Source organism: Clarias gariepinus, chromosome 1 (genome assembly GCF_024256425.1).
Source record: "Clarias gariepinus isolate MV-2021 ecotype Netherlands chromosome 1, CGAR_prim_01v2, whole genome shotgun sequence".
Classification (NCBI taxonomy): Eukaryota; Metazoa; Chordata; class Actinopteri; order Siluriformes; family Clariidae; genus Clarias; species Clarias gariepinus.
The window spans coordinates 51,690,792-51,710,000 of NC_071100.1; the positions used below are offsets into that span (position 1 = coordinate 51,690,792).

The 19,209-nt window shown below is 49.3% G+C and overlaps 1 protein-coding gene across 2 annotated transcripts in view; it reads right to left on the minus strand.

Moving 5' to 3' along the window:
• Positions 1-1,187: 1,187 nt before the first annotated feature.
• arhgef18a (rho/rac guanine nucleotide exchange factor (GEF) 18a) overlaps positions 1,188-19,209 on the minus strand; it is a 22,191-nt gene continuing 4,169 nt past the window's right edge. Inside the window, exons 2-18 of one of the 2 annotated variants that reach the window (XM_053504797.1) lie at positions 19,047-19,135; positions 18,793-18,933; positions 18,191-18,441; positions 17,927-18,052; positions 17,676-17,793; positions 17,328-17,570; positions 17,046-17,128; positions 16,741-16,919; positions 11,912-11,982; positions 11,615-11,794; positions 11,332-11,457; positions 11,046-11,131; positions 3,634-3,693; positions 3,493-3,540; positions 2,906-3,403; positions 1,935-2,301; positions 1,188-1,842 (exon numbers count right to left, since the gene is read on the minus strand). In XM_053504797.1, coding sequence (XP_053360772.1) covers positions 1,718-1,842; positions 1,935-2,301; positions 2,906-3,403; positions 3,493-3,540; positions 3,634-3,693; positions 11,046-11,131; positions 11,332-11,457; positions 11,615-11,794; positions 11,912-11,982; positions 16,741-16,919; positions 17,046-17,128; positions 17,328-17,570; positions 17,676-17,793; positions 17,927-18,052; positions 18,191-18,441; positions 18,793-18,933; positions 19,047-19,119 — 2,775 coding nt within the window. In that variant the 5' untranslated portion in view covers positions 19,120-19,135 and the 3' untranslated portion in view covers positions 1,188-1,717. The remainder of the gene's footprint in view (positions 1,843-1,934; positions 2,302-2,905; positions 3,404-3,492; positions 3,541-3,633; positions 3,694-11,045; positions 11,132-11,331; positions 11,458-11,614; positions 11,795-11,911; positions 11,983-16,740; positions 16,920-17,045; positions 17,129-17,327; positions 17,571-17,675; positions 17,794-17,926; positions 18,053-18,190; positions 18,442-18,792; positions 18,934-19,046; positions 19,136-19,209) is intronic. The other variant, XM_053504805.1, reaches the window with a different exon arrangement.

Below are 19,209 nucleotides of genomic sequence, written 5' to 3' on the forward strand. Positions count from 1 at the left end.
TTTAAGATACACACACCACTCATCAGTGTATAAGATACACACCACTCATCAGTGTATGAGATACACACCACTCATCAGTGTATGAGATACACACCACTCGTCAGTGTATGAGATACACACCACTCGTCAGTGTATGAGATACACACCACTCATCAGTGTATGAGATACACACCACTCGTCAGTGTATAAGATACACACACCACTCGTCAGTGTATGAGATACACACCACTCATCAGTGTATAAGATACACACCACTCGTCAGTGTATGAGATACACACACCACTCATCAGTGTATAAGATACACACCACTCATCAGTGTATGAGATACACACCACTCATCAGTGTATAAGATACACACCACTCATCAGTGTATGAGATACATCACACCTCTACATTAATGAGCCAATGTATTGCTGGTGTTGTGGTGCTGCTGTGGCCCAGGAAGTCCAGGGACACTTTTTGGTCGAAGCTTGGCCCCTGCAAACCCACACACACACACTATATATATATATTACTAACTGCTCAAACAACTATATATAAAATGTGCACACACACAAACTCTCCGTGCGCATAGTGTGTGTGTGTTTGAGTGAAGTTTGATTAAGGCCGTACACAGCGCCTTATAAAAATGGGGCTAAACATCGTCTCTTTTCTCGATGAGAAGGCACAACCGTCTTTAAATAATTGTTATTTGCCCAAATCGAACACCCGGTATCGTACTGTATATTGTGTAAAAGCACCACCAATCCTCAATCAAACTCCCTACATGCACATTACTTCACTACTACTATACTACTTTGTTTTTTGCACTACCTAGTATAGTACATATGATGCACACAGGGCTACTTGCCCTACTTTACAATCCCTTTATGTACACTGTACTGCACATCCTCAATCCTCCTAATCACAAGCTAAATGTTGTGTAAGTACTGTGTAATTACTCATACAGTGTTTTATGTTAGTCTGTACTCTGAGAGCTACAAACAGCCACTGATATCCGTGACGTCTCGTCTCAGTCACAGGAAAAAATTGTCAGCACATATTTTTCGTCAATATTTCCATTGACGACATTAACACCAGAGGGAGGGGGCGTGGGGATGATGCAGTATTGGAACACAGCCAGGCTCGAGCACATCGCTCACTCCTGTACAGGTTTAACTCACAGTTTAAAGAAAAGGACAAAAACACTAATTTCTCAGTTTATTTTTCAGTCCAAAAACCAAACGTTTCTCATGTTTCAATTTCTTTTCTTTTTTTACAGTACTAAAACAAAATAAAAATTCAGATACTAAAAGGTCTAAGCGGGACGTCAAACGTCTCACGTCTTCATTTAGCAGGACTGTTTTAAAAACACAAGTCTGAAAGTCTCGAGATGTGCAAAAAATATAAAGTTTTAAAAACACACTTACACTAGACCCCCCCAAAAAAAATTCTCTCTATTTCTTCTTATCATTAAAATTTTCTCCAAAGACAAGTTGTGACGTTCACACACACACACACACCTGTGCGTCTCTGCGTCCTCACTGTTTCTTTTTATTCGTCCGTATGCAGGACGCGCTGTTAGTCAGCGGAGTTAAAAAAAAAAAATTTTTTTAAATAAAAAGTTCAAATCAATTCCCTTCTCAGGTTCTGGAGTTAAAAGCAGTGTGTGTGTGTGTGTTTATGTGTGAAACTTCCAGCATCTGTGTGTGAAGTCTCAGTGCGTGTGTGTGATGAGTTAGAGGAAGAAGACGTCCTCCTGGTTGCTGCTGCGCGGTGGCCTGGGCGTCAGTGAAGGCGGCGGACTGCGGGGGGCGGTGGCTAACTGAGCTGGCCGCGAGGTCACAGTGCGTTCATCTAGAACTACAGCAAGAAGAGCATTAGGGTTCATACTGCACCTTATACAGACAGACAGACAGACAGACAGACAGACAGACAGACAGACAGTGTGTTACCTGCAGTGAGTGCGTTTTGACTCACGGGTCTCACTGCTCGTAAACTTCCTCCTTCTTTTCCCGACACTTTAATGGGTAAAACTTCAGAAAATTCGATTGAGGCTGAAACACGTTCGCGCGAGTTCTTGCTCTTGTTCTTCTCCTTCCCTTTGCTGATGGCGAGTTTAGCTGGAATCTGCTGCTGGACGCTGCTGGACATCAGCGCCTCGTTGGTGGTGCTCAGCAGCTGGATGGGGATGTCCACCTTAACACTCGGCGCCACGTTGATGCTCTCTTTCCGTGGAGGGACCTGTGGAGGGCGCTCTTGAGGCTCTGCGAGAGATCTGGTGCTGGGTGTGGCGTCAGGCGCTGAATACGGAATGGGCAGCTGAGCAACCAAAAATAAAGGAATTAGCGATTAGCAAGCTAATAAAAAAGTGAGGACTTTTATTACTGTCTCTACAGTAACACAACAGGACCGAGTGCTGGAATTAAAGCTGTCACAGGCAATCAGGAAGAGGCGTGGCCTCTGTGTAGGTCAGTCACAGGCAATCAGGAAGAGGCGTGGCCTCTGTGTAGGTCAGTCACAGGCAATCAGGAAGAGGTGTGGCCTCTGTGTAGGTCAGTCACAGGCAATCAGGAAGAGGCGTGGCCTCTGTGTAGGTCAGTCACAGGCAATCAGGAAGAGGTGTGGCCTCTGTGTAGGTCAGTCACAGGCAATCAGGAAGAGGAGTGGCCTCTGTGTAGGTCAGTCACAGGCAATCAGGAAGAGGCGTGGCCTCTGTGTAGGTCAGTCACAGGCAATCAGGAAGAGGCGTGGCCTCTGTGTAGGTCAGTCACAGGCAATCAGGAAGAGGCGTGGCCTCTGTGTAGGTCAGTCACACGCAATCAGGAAGAGGCGTGGCCTCCACATAGGTTAGTCAGGAAATGTCAATAAAGGAAGAAGGAAGAGTGTGTGTGTGTGTCCTAGTAAAGGAGGTGAAATGGTTTACTTTTGTTGTGTGAGTGTTATCCAGGTGTATAGGTCCACCCAGGGGCATAGGCCCGCCCAGGTTCACAGGGTTCTTGTTTTTTCTAAACCTCCTCTTGTCCTGCTCCAGCTTCTCCCTCTCCTTCTCCATGGTGCGCATGGCGTCCCTCAGACGCTCCAGGTTGTGCTGGTACTCATCGCGGCACTGGCTCAGGACGTCCCTCTCTGCCATGAGCCACGCCTCCTTGTTGGTACACTCGTCGAAGCGGCGGCTTAGCTCCTGCTCGCGCTCGTGCATTTCCAGCAGGTGGCGCTGCCGCTCCCGAGCCCAGGCCTCCTGCTCCTCCCGGTGCTGCGTGTGGACCTTCTGCAGACGGAGCAGCTCCTCACGCTGCTTCTCCAGGTGACGATGTCGCTCCTGATCCTGGATGGAGCTGAAACGCTGACGGGGCGTACGGTCACGCTCTGTCTGAGCCAGGCGCAGAACCTCCAACTCACTGTCCTGCTGAGCAATCAGTGCCTGACACACAAACACACACACACACTTCAGTCAGTGTCTTTACACGAATGTGATTTCACCACTTGATTTACACACATCTGTTGCTTTACCTTCAAGCTGTACAGAGTCCGGATCAGTTTATCTGCAGTCTTAATCCACTGGAGGGGACACAAACACACACACAGACACACACAGAATATGTGAAGTGTAATTTTACTTTAATAATGAGAGTTTGAGTGTAAGGTCAGCACCTCAGCTCTGAAAACCTGAGGAGGAGGAGGAGGAAAAGTGAAGCCACCTTCATCATCGGCCTGAAAACACAAAGAGAGAAAAATTAGATCAGAGACACAGAGAGGGAGACAGGGAGGGAGACAGGGAGGGAGACAGGGAGGGAGAGGGACAGGGAAGGAGAGAGAGAGAGGGACAGGGAGAGACAGGGAAGGGGAGGGACAGGGAGGGAGGGAGAGAGACAGAGGGAGAGGGACAGGGACAGGGAAGGACGGGGAAGGACGGGGAGGGACGGGGAGGGACAAGGAAGGAACGGGGAGGGAGAGGGATTTCCAAGATAGCGTCGGTGAGGTCGGCTGCTGTCACGACTGCTCCGACCACCATTTCTTTGTTTTTGTCTTTTAAGTTAGTTTACAGCATTTACAGCGTTTTAAAACCGGCAAAATTACCACCATGGAGTACATTAGTTATGATAGAGACACTCTTGTTTCTATTGGTGTACAATATACTCACAATTCAACGTTTTTAACTACGGATCCGAGCTGGCCGAGTGAGATCCTGAGGGACAACAAAGGACGCGACGCGAAGCGGCGGCCTCGATGAAAACGAGTCGGCGTCAGGAACAGGCTGAGAGCCCGTGCACACCGCACACCTCTGCCTAGGATCCTGCTCGCCAACGTCCAGTCACTGGAGAACAAGCTCGATGACCTCAGGGCCAGAATAAAGTTCCAGAGAGACATTCGGGACTGCAATCTCCTCTGCTTCACTGAGACATGGCTGAACCCAGCGGTGCCGGACCTTGCCATCCAGCCGGCCGAGTTCTTCTCGGTTCACCGCATGGACAGGACGCGGGACTCGGGGAAGTTGAGGGGAGACGGCATGTGTTTAATGGTGAACAGCAGCTGGTGCAACACCGCGAGCGTTGTTCCACTCACACGCTCCTGCTCACCAAACCTGGAACTACTGTCCATCATGTGTTGTCCTTTTTATCTCCCTCGGGAGTTCACATCGGTCATAATCAGTGCTGTTTTTATACCACAAGCGGACACGGACACTGCCTTATGCGAGCTGCATGAGGCACTCGCACAACAACAATCACAACAACTCCAACGCGCAGCGCCGAACTTTTATCAGCGCATCACCTGCCTCACCAGGGGTGAAAGGACACTGGACCACTGTTACACTACAGTCAAGAACGGCTACAAGGCACAATCTCGCCCTCCGTTTGGTAAATCCGACCACGCCGCCATCTTCCTCATGCCAAAATACAAACAAAGGCTGAAACAGGAAGTTCCGGTTCAGAGGGAGGTCGCGCGCTGGACGGACCGATCAGTGGCCGCGTTACAGGACGCACTCGATGATGCAGACTGGGACATGTTCAGAAACAGCTCCGATGATGACGTCAGCGTGTTTACGGAAGCGGTTGTGGGATTTATCGGGAAACTAGCGGATGATACCGTGGAGAAAAAGACTATTAAAACGTTTCCCAACCAGAAGCCGTGGGTGGATAAAACCATCCGCGACGCTCTGAGATCTCGCACCGCTGCCTACAACACGGGACTCACGTCGGGGGACATGGAACCATACAAGGCCGCGTCATACAATGTCCAGTGCACCGATGACGTCACTGTCTCCAAGAGCATCATCTTACGACCCAACCAGAAACCGTGGATTACTGCGGAAGTGCGTGCACTTCTAAGGACCAGAGACTCTGCCTTCAAAGCGGGAGACAAGGTGGCCCTCAGAACAGCAGGGCCAAACTTTCTCGGGCCATCAGAGAGGCAAAGCACGCACACGCCCAGAGAATCCACAATCACTTCAGGGACAGCGGCAACACACGGCGCATGTGCCAGGGCTTACAAGCCATCACAAACTACAGGACGACATCAGCTGCCTGTGACAGTGACGGCTCCCTCCCAGATGCGCTGAACAACTTCTATGCTCGGTTCAACAGGCAGAACAACGTGGCGGCGAGAAAGACCACCCCTTCTCCGAACGACCAGGTGCTGTGTCTCACTACAGCTGAGGTGAGGAAAACTCTACGCAGGGTCAACCCACGTAAAGCTGCTGGACCAGACAACATCCCAGGCAGAGTGCTCAGAGAATGTGCTGAACAGCTGGCAGATGTTCTCACCGACATCTTTAACATCTCTCTGAGCAGCGCCGTCGTTCCCACGTGCTTCAAGGCTACCACCATCGTCCCCGTGCCCAAGAAGTCTGTGTCCTGTCTCAATGACTACCGTCCCGTTGCACTCACACCCACCATCATGCTTTGAGCGGCTCGTCATGAGACACATCAAGACCCTGCTGCCCTCCTCACTGGACCCACTGCAATTTGCGTACCGTCCTAACCGCTCAACGGACGACGCCATCTCCACTACACTACATCTTGCCCTCACACACTTGGACAAGAAGGAACCATGTTCGAATGCTGTACATAGATTTCAGCTCAGCATTCAACACTATCATCCCCCAACAAATGATTGGGAAGCTGAACCTGTTGGGCCTGAACACCTCCCACTGCAACTGGATCCTGGACTTTCTGACCGGTAGGCCTCAGTCAGTACGGATCGGAAACTGCACCTCCAGCACCACCACACTGAGCACTGGGGCCCCACAAGGCTGTATGCTCAGTCCCCTGCTGTTCACACTGCTGACTCACGACTGTGTAGCAACACACAGTTCGAACCACATTATTAAGTTCGCTGATGACACGACCGTGATGGGTCTCATTAGCAAGAACGACGAGTCAGCGTACAGAGAGGAAGTGCAGAGGCTAACGGACTGGTTGTTGCTCTTGTTTGCATATTTGCACGTGCACTTTATGTTGTCCGTAAACATAGTTATACTTAGCTAGTTAGTTTTTGTTAATTTATGTTGTAATTTATGTTAGGTCTCTCTGTCCTGTCTCTGCTTGCCAGCTAACTAGGCCTCTTGGTTAGCTAGTTTAGTGTCTATGTTAATTTATGCTGTAAATTTATGTTGTATGTAGCACCTTGGTCCTGGAGGAACGTTGTTTCGTTTCACTGTGTACTAACTGTATATGGTTGTAATGACAATAAAGCCTACTTGAACTTGAAAGGCGGTAAAAGAGGCGAAGCAGCGCTACGGGAGGAAACTAGAGTCACAACTCCAACAGAGTGACTCTAGGAGCCTGTGGCAGGGATTATGGACAATTACGGACTATAAAACACCAACAACCGGTATGACAAACGCGGACGTGACTCTGGCAGACGAGCTGAACACTTTCTATGCTCGCTTCGAGGCTGCAGCTAAAGACGCTAGCGATGCTAATGCTAGCGGCGCTAACGGCTGCAGACAGGAAGACACTGCCAGCACCGGAAACGCGTTCATCACTGAGCATGACGTGAGAAGAGCATTCAAGAGAGTGAACACCAGGAAAGCAGCAGGACCAGACGGCATCTCAGGCTGTATTCTCAGAGCCTGCGCAGACCAGCTAGCACCTGTGTTCACTGAGATATTCAACATCTCTTTATCTCAGTCGGTGATCCCCACATGCTTCAAAGAGTCCATCATTGTTCCTGTCCCAAAGAAACCCCATCCTGCTTCTCTCAATGACTATCGCCCTGTAGCCCTCACCTCAGTAGTAATGAAGTGCTTTGAACGCCTGGTCAGAGACTTCATCATTTCATCACTACCTGACCACCACACTAGACCCACTACAGTTCGCTTACCGTCCAAATCGTTCCACATACGATGCAATCTCACATCTCCTCCACACATCACTTACTCACTTGGACACTAGAAGGGGGAATTATGTTAAAATGCTCTTCATCAACTACAGCTCTGCATTTAATACCATAATTCCCTCCACACTCACCACCAAGCTGGAGCACCTGGGACTCAGCTCATCTATGTGTCAGTGGATCTCCAACTTCCTAACTGGCAGACCACAGGCAGTAAGGATGGGCGGACATGTCTCAGCCTCACTCACTCTCAGCACTGGAGCCCCCCAGGGGTGTGTTCTGAGCCCCCTGCTGTACTCTTTGTACACATATGACTGTGTGGCCACTACCAGCTCCACCACCATCATTAAGTTTGCTGACGACACCGTCGTGGTGGGCCTGATCTCTGATAACAACGAGACGGCCTACCTGAAGGAGATTAGGAATCTGGAGAACTGGTGTCAGAGGAACAACCTCCTTCTAAACGTCAGTAAGACAAAGGAGTTGGTAGTGGACTTCAGCACCAAGCGGGAGAGGAACTACCAGATCCCCGTCATCAACGAGAGCCCAGTGAAGAGAGTGGACAGCTTCAAATACCTCGGTGTGCACATCACGCAGGACCTTTCATGGGTCACATCAACACCGTGGTGAAAAAGGCAAGACAGCGTCTCTACCACCTCAGACGCTTGAGAGACTTCCGACTGCCCTCCAAGGTGCTCAGGAACTTTTACTCCTGCACCATAGAGGGCATCCTGACGGGAAACATCTCAACCTGGTTTGGGAACAGCACCATGCAGGACAGACGAGCTCTACAGAGGGTGGTGCGATCAGCTGAGCGCACCATCCGCACCGAGCTCCCTGACCTGCACTCGATCTACAGCAGCCGGTGCTGGACCAAGGCCAGGAAGATTGTGAAGGACCTCAGCCACCCCAACAATGGACTGTTCACTTTGTTGAGGTCAGGAAAGCGATTCCGCTCTCTAAAGGCCAACACAGAGAGACTGAGGAGGAGCTTCTTCCCGCAGGCGATACAGTCTCTTAATCACACCACCACACAGTACTGTCACACACATATGGTTTTTACACACACACTGGACATTCTGGACATTTGTTTACACTATTGGCCACTGCACAACTACACTTCGTGGTCATCAAATCAAATCACATCAAATCACTTCAGCACAAATCACTTTAAATAAATCACTTTAAGCATATTTGCACTGCACAAGTCACTTTTAATATGTGGATTGCACAACCATGGACATTACTATTCTTTTATTACCATAAAAGCTGCTCTTATTGTTTTTATATTTTTTCATATATTTTCCATATATTTTCCATATATTTTCTATATTGTGTATTTTGTGTACAGATATTTTATTTTTAACTTTTATTTGTATATTTTTATTTAATTCTTCCCTAGTTAAACTTACCCTTTATTTTATTTTTCATATTTATTTCCTATTCATATTCTTAGGTCACGAGCAGTTGTCTAAGCATTTCACTACATATCGTACTGTGTATGACTGTGTATGTGACAAATAAAATTTGAATTTGACAGGGAGGGAGAGTTCAGCAGAGTGAGCAGCAAAAATATGAGCTTCTGAACAAACTTAGTATTTTGTTAGTTTCAAGTAGAAAACCAAACGCTAAACAACCTGAGAAAAAAAATATTTATACTGAAGATTTAGGAGTTAATTTTGCCCAAAGAACCCTAAAAGCTGAAACTTCGTTAATTCGCTAATAGAGACAGCAACCACAGAGCAGCTGTAGGACATCAACTAAAAGAAAAAATAAGGAAAACAGGACAAAACTGAAGGAAAACAATTTATCAAAATATAAATAAAAAATTAATTTCAAAAAGGCAGGTAGGAGCTGATATTATTTCTTTTTATCATGCCAATAGAAATAGTCTCTAGCTGCTAGCATCACAGTTACAGAGCGACCTTTACAGAGTGACAGTTACAGATGGCCATTTTTGAAAAATCTGAGGAGTGGAGTTTTAACACACTTGCTATCAGCTACCCAGATGACCTAACTACCGAAAATGCCAAGAAAAAATACAAAGCTTAGATTTTCAAAAACTTTCCTGAGACTCTTAGAGCTGATTATATGATATTAAATGATAAAATAATGAAAGCAGACCTGCTGTTCTACACAGAGCAACCGAATGCCTGGCACACGGCCCTCCTCTCAGCCAATAAAGGCTTGAAGATGGCTGGAAACAAAGCTATGAGACAACTGTACATTAACACCACTCTAAAAGCTGAAGCCCATCCCAGCTCAGAGACCAGCCCCACTTCTCCCCCTGATCCTTCTGTATGTGACCCTCCCCCGCAGCCATCCTCACACACACAGCCCAGTCTCCACTCCTCACACTCCCCAAACCCCCCTCACACACCCCGATCTGCAGTGTCTGTACAACGCATACAAGAGTGTCTCTCCCTGCTGGAGATGGAGATCATGGAGTTAAAGGAGAGTAAACTACAAGACAGTGAAACAATCCAACAAGTGAGAGAAGAAACACAACAGCTTAAAGAACAGACTCAGACCAGAATAGGACAACTGGAAAAAAAACATGGACAAGGTCCAAAAAGACAACAAATTCCTCAGAGATGAGATGTGTACACTTAAGGACAAACTAGAACAAAAAGAGTCTCTGATTATAAATCTTAAACAGCAGCTGAACACCTTAACTGAGATATCCGAACAGTCCCACATTCATGTCAAGAACACCCACACCACCGCTGACCCCCAGCCTACCCACAACCTGCTGGCCATCCAACAAATCAACCAGATCAGTCAGTTATCCTACCATGCAGCCAATTATCTACCCCATCGACCAGTCAGATAGCAACACCCACAACCAGTGAGTTAACCACCCAACCAACCAACCCTCAACCCAGCCCACCAACCATTCACAACACCCCAAGACTGCAATTCTTATAGATTCCAATGGCAAATTTTTAAATCACAGAAAGCTGTTCCCCACACACAGAGTCGCAAAGTTCTGGTGTCCCACCACTGACAGTGCACTCATGCTACTCTGCCAATCCAAACTTTAAACGACCCAAAATATAGTGATTCACACTGGCACAAATGATTTGCACTCCAAAGGAGAGCAAGTAGCAGAGTTAATGAAAAAGATAGCTGAAGCCAATAACCATCTCAACAGTTTTACCCAGGAGAGACTACTCCTGGAAATTCATCAAGAAATTCAATGAAAATATAACCAAACAATGCATGATCATATTCTCACCCTACACACCCTAATCAACCAACAAGTTCACCAGAAAAGCAATACCAACATTTTTGCATGTTTTGTAGACTTTAAAAAAGCATTTGATTCGATTTGCCACACAGGATTTTGGATTATTGCGCTGTACGGATGTGAGGTTTGGGGTCGATTCGGTAAACACGACTACATGCAGAATCCTATAGAAATCTTAGATAAAAAACACCAACTGGTACATCCTGGGCAGAATTGGGTCGAATCCCGCTGATTATAGCCGTCCAAAAAAAAGCTGTAAAATTCTATGAACATCTTAAACTAAGTAATAAAACACCCTGAGATTTTAAATCAATTTTAAATTGATGTTTTTTATAATATAATTAATGTTTTATAAATTCTTTGGCAACAATGTAATATTTTTCCTAACATTCATGTCAATAAAATTCCTCTAAACTGAACTGAACTGAGAGAGACAGAGAGAGACGAAAGGAGAGAGAGAGGGAAGTGTGTTACACACAGATAACTCCAGCGGATCGAGGTAAAGGTCTCTGAGATGAGGATCTGAGTTTGGTCTCTGATCTCTGGATCGAAATCCATCACCACCTGCAACATACAGGTTTAATCATCATCACCATCATCATCATCACCACATGCATCAGTAATTAGTTTACTTTAAAATATTAATCTGTTTGTGACCCAATTTCTCTCAAGTTCCACAAAGGAGACACTGTTAATGTCCAAGCCCCTTGTGTGTGTGTGTGTGTGTGTGTGTGTGTGTGTGTTACGTTTGTTATGAATCATACTTTTTGCCATTCTGTTGTATGCGGGTAACACCTGTGATCTTCTGCGCAGCTCGGACTCGTCAATGTCTCCAGACGGAGCGGTAAAGTTCATCTCTCCATCCAACAGCTGCATCTGTAAACTCTCAGCTGAATCAAACACACACACAGACAGTGTGTTATTCACACAGAGCTGTTATTGACAATTAGTTAGAGCGTGTCTGTGTGTGTGTGTGTATATATATATATATATATATATACACACACACACACACACACACACACACACACATATATACACACACACCTTGTGTGATGGCGACGTTGATGAGCAGCTCCCCCTGCTGGAGATCAGCAGCAGAACCTCGCAGCAGCAGACGTCTCACTGTAGTCGAGTTCTCCAGTGGAACCTCAGACAGGTCAGAAAAGACCTGCAGCTTCTGCCTGAGGATCTCCTCGATCTGAGCATCTTTCTCAAACAACTGGTCTATACACACACACACACACACACACACACACACAAATAAATACACATATATACATAAATAAATTCCCTCCACATCCGTGTGTGTTTATAAGAGAGCTGTAGGTTTAGTATCGTCACCGTGAGCTTTTCTGAGTTTATCAGGATAAATGTCTTCATGCTCCACCAGCTCCTCCTCCGCATGCGGACACCTGAGGGACAAAGCGAGCAAGACAGGTGAGCAAGGGACAAGGCAAGTGAAACAGGTGTGCAAGACTAGTGAGCCAGACAGGTAGATGAGGGACAAGACAGGTGAGTAAGGGACAAAGTAAGCAAGACGGATAAGCAAGGGATGAGGTGAGTGAGAAATGAGGTGAGTGAGAGAGGTGACAGAGGGACGAGGTGAATGAGGGACGAGGAACGAGGTGAGTGAGACAGGTGAACGAGGGACGAGGTGAATGAGGGACGAGGAACGAGGTGAGTGAGACAGGTGAACGAGGGACGAGGTGAATGAGGGACGTGGGGAACGAGGGACGTGGGGAACGAGGGACGAGGTGAGTGAGACAGGTGAACGAGGGACGAGGTGAATGAGAAAGGTGATTGAGGGACGAGGTGAGTGAAACAGGTGTGCAAGACAGGTGAGTGAGGGACAAAGTAAGCAAGACGGGTGAGCAAGGGATGAGGTGAGTGAGAAATGAGGTGAGTGAGACAGGTGAACGAGGGACGAGGTGAGTGAACGAGGTGAACGAGGGACGTGGGGAATGAGGAACGTGGTGAGTGAGACAGGTGAATGAGGGACGTGGTGAATGAGGGACGTGGTGAGTGAGACAGGTGAATGAGGGACGTGGGGAATGAGGGACGAGGTGAGTGAGACAGATGAATGAGGGACGAGGTGAGTGAGACAGGTGAATGAGGGACGAGGTGAGTGAGACAGGTGAATGAGGGACGAGGTGAGTGAGCCAGGTGAATGAGGGACGAGGTGAGTGAGCCAGGTGAATGAGGGACGAGGTGAGTGAGCCAGGTGAATGAGGGACGAGGTGAGTGAGCCAGGTGAATGAGGGACGAGGTGAGTGAGCCAGGTGAATGAGGGACGTAGGGAATGAGGGACGTAGGTGAGTGAGCCAGGTGAATGAGGGACGAGGTGAGTGAGACAGGTGAATGAGGGACGTAGGGAATGAGGGACGAGGTGAGTGAGACAGGTGAATGAGGGACGAGGTGAGTGAGACAGGTGAATGAGGGACGAGGTGAGTGAGACAGGTGAATGAGGGACGAGGTGAGTGAGACAGGTGAACGAGGTGAACGAGGGACGTGGGGAATGAGGGACGTGGTGAGTGAGACAGGTGAATGAGGGACGAGGTGAGTGAGACAGGTGAACGAGGGACGTGGGGAATGAGGGACGAGGTGAGTGAGACAGGTGAATGAGGGACGAGGTGAGTGAGACAGGTGAATGAGGGACGAGGTGAGTGAGACAGGTGAATGAGGGACGAGGTGAGTGAGACAGGTGAACGAGGGACGTGGTGAGTGAGACAGGTGAACGAGGGACGAGGTGAGTGAGACAGGTGAACGAGGGACGTGGGGAATGAGGGACGTGGTGAGTGAGACGTGGGGAATGAGGAACGTGGTGAGTGAGCCAGGTGAATGAGGGACGAGGTGAGTGAGCCAGGTGAATGAGGGATGAGGTGAGTGAGACGGGTGAGCAAGGGATGAGGTGAGTGAGACGGGTGAGCAAGGGACGAGGTGAGTGAGACAGGTGAACGAGGGACGAGGTGAGTGAGACAGGTGAACGAGGTGAACGAGGGACGTGGGGAATGAGGGACGTGGTGAGTGAGACAGGTGAATGAGGGACGAGGTGAGTGAGACAGGTGAACGAGGGACGTGGGGAATGAGGGACGTGGTGAGTGAGACAGGTGAATGAGGGACGAGGTGAGTGAGCCAGGTGAATGAGGGACGAGGTGAGTGAGACAGGTGAACGAGGTGAATGAGGGACGTGGGGAATGAGGGACGTGGTGAGTGAGACAGGTGAATGAGGGACGAGGTGAGTGAGACAGGTGAACGAGGGACGTGGGGAATGAGGGACGTGGTGAGTGAGACAGGTGAATGAGGGACGAGGTGAGTGAGCCAGGTGAATGAGGGATGAGGTGAGTGAGACGGGTGAGCAAGGGACGAGGTGAGTGAGACAGGTGAACGAGGTGAACGAGGGACGTGGGGAATGAGGGACGTGGTGAGTGAGACAGGTGAATGAGGGACGAGGTGAGTGAGACAGGTGAACGAGGGACGTGGGGAATGAGGGACGTGGTGAGTGAGACAGGTGAATGAGGGACGAGGTGAGTGAGCCAGGTGAATGAGGGACGAGGTGAGTGAGCCAGGTGAATGAGGGATGAGGTGAGTGAGACGGGTGATCGAGGGATGAGGTGAGTGAGACGGGTGAGCAAGGGACGAGGTGAGTGAGACAGGTGAACGAGGGACGAGGTGAGTGAGACAGGTGAACGAGGTGAACGAGGGACGTGGGGAATGAGGGACGTGGTGAGTGAGACAGGTGAACGAGGGACGTGGGAAATGAGGGACGTGGTGAGTGAGACAGGTGAATGAGGGACGTGGTGAGTGAGACAGGTGAATGAGGGACGTGGTGAGTGAGACAGGTGAATGAGGGACGTGGGGAATGAGGGACGAGGTGAGTGAGACAGGTGAATGAGGGACGAGGTGAGTGAGACAGGTGAATGAGGGACGAGGTGAGTGAGACAGGTGAATGAGGGACGAGGTGAGTGAGACAGGTGAATGAGGGACGAGGTGAGTGAGACAGGTGAATGAGGGACGAGGTGAGTGAGACAGGTGAACGAGGTGAACGAGGGACGTGGGGAATGAGGGACGTGGTGAGTGAGACAGGTGAATGAGGGACGAGGTGAGTGAGACAGGTGAAAGAGGGACGTGGGGAATGAGGGACGTGGTGAGTGAGACAGGTGAATGAGGGACGAGGTGAGTGAGCCAGGTGAATGAGGGACGAGGTGAGTGAGACAGGTGAACGAGGTGAACGAGGGACGTGGGGAATGAGGGACGTGGTGAGTGAGACAGGTGAATGAGGGACGAGGTGAGTGAGACAGGTGAACGAGGGACGTGGGGAATGAGGGACGTGGTGAGTGAGACAGGTGAATGAGGGACGAGGTGAGTGAGCCAGGTGAATGAGGGATGAGGTGAGTGAGACGGGTGAGCAAGGGACGAGGTGAGTGAGACAGGTGAACGAGGTGAACGAGGGACGTGGGGAATGAGGGACGTGGTGAGTGAGACAGGTGAATGAGGGACGAGGTGAGTGAGACAGGTGAATGAGGGACGTAGGGAATGAGGGACGTAGGTGAGTGAGCCAGGTGAATGAGGGACGAGGTGAGTGAGCCAGGTGAATGAGGGACGAGGTGAGTGAGCCAGGTGAATGAGGGACGAGGTGAGTGAGACGGGTGATCGAGGGATGAGGTGAGTGAGACGGGTGAGCGAGGGACGAGGTGAGTGAGACGGGTGAGCGAGGGACGAGGTGAGTGAGACGGGTGAACGAGGTGAACGAGGGACGTGGGGAATGAGGGACGTGGTGAGTGAGACAGGTGAACGAGGGACGTGGGAAATGAGGGACGTGGTGAGTGAGACAGGTGAATGAGGGACGTGGTGAGTGAGACAGGTGAATGAGGGACGTGGTGAGTGAGACAGGTGAATGAGGGACGTGGGGAATGAGGGACGAGGTGAGTGAGACAGGTGAATGAGGGACGAGGTGAGTGAGACAGGTGAATGAGGGACGAGGTGAGTGAGACAGGTGAATGAGGGACGAGGTGAGTGAGACAGGTGAATGAGGGACGAGGTGAGTGAGACAGGTGAATGAGGGACGAGGTGAGTGAGACAGGTGAATGAGGGACGAGGTGAGTGAGACAGGTGAACGAGGGACGAGGTGAGTGAGACAGGTGAACGAGGTGAACGAGGGACGTGGGGAATGAGGGACGTGGTGAGTGAGACAGGTGAATGAGGGACGAGGTGAGTGAGCCAGGTGAATGAGGGACGAGGTGAGTGAGCCAGGTGAATGAGGGATGAGGTGAGTGAGACGGGTGATCGAGGGATGAGGTGAGTGAGACGGGTGAGCAAGGGACGAGGTGAGTGAGACAGGTGAACGAGGGACGAGGTGAGTGAGACAGGTGAACGAGGTGAACGAGGGACGTGGGGAATGAGGGACGTGGTGAGTGAGACAGGTGAACGAGGGACGTGGGAAATGAGGGACGTGGTGAGTGAGACAGGTGAATGAGGGACGTGGTGAGTGAGACAGGTGAATGAGGGACGTGGTGAGTGAGACAGGTGAATGAGGGACGTGGGGAATGAGGGACGAGGTGAGTGAGACAGGTGAATGAGGGACGAGGTGAGTGAGACAGGTGAATGAGGGACGAGGTGAGTGAGACAGGTGAATGAGGGACGTGGTGAGTGAGACAGGTGAATGAGGGACGAGGTGAGTGAGACAGGTGAACGAGGGACGTGGGGAATGAGGGACGAGGTGAGTGAGACAGGTGAATGAGGGACGAGGTGAGTGAGACAGGTGAATGAGGGACGAGGTGAGTGAGACAGGTGAATGAGGGACGAGGTGAGTGAGACAGGTGAATGAGGGACGAGGTGAGTGCATCTGATTATTGCTGTTATTTATCTGTTTTTAACTTGAGTGCTGATGATCAGCTCCACTCTGTGAAAACACTGACTCAGATTTAAAGTTAAAATCCTCCTCTTACTCTTATTTATAAAATTTATTTCAATTCAATTTTATTTTATTTATATAGCACTTTTAACAATCGTCATTGTCTCAAAGCGGCTTTACAAAAATGAGCAGCTTCATAAAATGAGTTTTCAGTGTTTATAATTTTACTTATTCCTTTCTGGTGTTGATCATCATGTGGTTTTATAGACCTGACTCTATTATTATTGTTGTTGTTATTGTTTTTCTTCTGCTTCCTCACCTTTCGATGGTTTCCCAGATCTGCTGTCTCCAGCTGCTGCGCTCCTCAGCGGTGGACGTGTGGAACTCGTACAGATCGGCTTGGATATCAAACGCTGAGATTAGATACAACGTCCTGTCGCTGTGAGCCGCCTCCCTCACAATCAGCTTCAGCAGGGGAAGAACAGCTGGCTTCCCATCCTAACACACACACACACACACACACACCTCTCAAATTACACAACACAAGACCATAATCCCAGCACAAGGCCCAGGTGTGTGTGTGTGTGTGTGTCTGTGTGTGTGTGTAAAAGAGTGTTTTCTTACCAGAGAAGCGAAGACGTATTTCTGATCTTTCTCCTGCAGCAGAAGCAGGAAATCAGGCAGTAGGACCATGAGGACGTCCACCACTGTAGAACACAAACCACCATCACAGATCAACTCGTACAGAAATACATGTAGAGGGGACGAGAGGGGACGAGGATCAAGAGCCAAGGGGACGGGTTAATGCCAAGATTAATCATCTTAATAATACAAACAAGTTAATAATAAAGAGTAATAATCATCATAACCCCTCGTGTGACGCGAGTGTGACGTGAGGTTTCTCACCTTTGGACCTGTTTGGGGGTCTCCAGGTGAGCACCCCCTCTCTCAGCAGCCTGCGGTCGTTCTGAAGCAGATCGTCCTTGCGGAATATCTTGCGGTTGCTCATGGTGCCGTAGGACTTGGTGTCGAAGTGGGCGGCGATGTCCCGCAGCTGCTGGTACTGATGGACCTGCGTGTCCACAGTGGAGATGGTGCTCTTGATGCTCTCCAGAGCTTTGACCAGATTGCTGTACTCCTGTGTGCCCTCTGCCACGAAACAGAACATGTCAGCGTGTGTGTGTGTGTGTGACCTTCTGCTTTAAACCCTGTGTGTAAGGCTACAGCTCCAGTGTGTGAGGTGAGACTCCCTACCCTCGGTGTTTTTGATGATGCGCTCCACCAGGACGGGGTACTTGGTGATGCGCTGTGTGATGAGCAGGATCCCCTCGGGCACGCCCAGCCTCCTGACGATCGACAGCTGACTGATTCTCTGAGCACATCAAACACCAGCACGTAACTCACACACTCACACACCAACATCACAGCGCAATCAAGGAGGAGGCGGAGTTTTAGGAAAGTGATGAATATTTATCAAGAGTGATTCCGTATGCGCGCTCACTCACCCGGATCAGACTCGCAAACTTTTTATTGTTCTGTAGCTGGTCTTTATAGAAATTCATTGCCTCGGTGTGACGACTGCAGAAAACACCGTAACTGTCCTGCAGCCTGCTCCTGAGATCATCTGAAAACTACACACACACACACACACACACACTATGAGAAGAAATGTAAATGAAACAGACATGAAGACCTGCAACGTCAGAGACAACAAGATGGGGCCTGAGTACACTGTGTGTGTGTGTGTGTGTGTGTGTGTGTGTGTGTACCTGAGTGAGGAGGATGTCTCCTATGTTACTGATGCAGTAGTTTGTGTCACTTCCTGTCTCCAGACTCTCGCTGCGGCGGGACTTGAGTCTCTGCAGGAAGTTCTGGTGCTCGTACAGTAACCGGTCCAGACGAGGGAAGAGACGCTCGAGCTGAGACTCGTCCATTAGCAGCGAGTCCCGCAGTTCCCGCAGATACACACTCAGCATGAGCTTTAGAGTCCGCACATGGTTTATCTCCGTCTGGATCAACTCTGAATAAACAAAACAAAGAATAAAAAACTAAACAAAACAGAAAAACATTCTGCAGGCGCCTCAGAGAGACGCACAGCGGGTCGGGGAGATAAAACTCCACCACGCCCGGTCACAGTGGCGCTAACGAGACACGCCCTCTCACACCTCTGACGCAGGACACACACCGAGCGGTGCTCCTTAAAATAACACTATAATTACAAACAGTGTAAAACAAGATATTATACGAGTGGATACACACAATTACTGTTATATACTGTAGTGACACGGTCACTTCATCTGTGTGTGTGTGTGTGTGTGTGTGTGTGTGTGAGAGAGAAAAAAAACAGACAGATGAATAAATCAGAACTGACCGTGGATCACATCCTGTCTCTTAACCACGTCTTTAGAGAAGTTCTTCACAAACTCCTGATCTACAGATAAACTCCATGTGGGAGACTCGAAATGACGAGCGTCAGACTCCAGATCCTCCCTCAGAGCAGAGTACTGCACATCTACACACACACACACACACACACCTTCATTAACATCACATCTACAACAATAACTGGAGAGCAGAAGGAGAAATGAAAGTGTGTGTGTGTGTGTGTTCTAGTTGGTGTCTCACCCTCGATGTTGATGCCGTCGGCCGTCAGCTCGTCCAGAATGGACTTGTGTTGGAGCTGATCGCTCTCCTCCATCCTGCTCACTTCACACCTGAAACACCGCGCACACACACACACACACACACACACACACTTAGAGGTGCAGGTGTGTAACCAGATATGCAA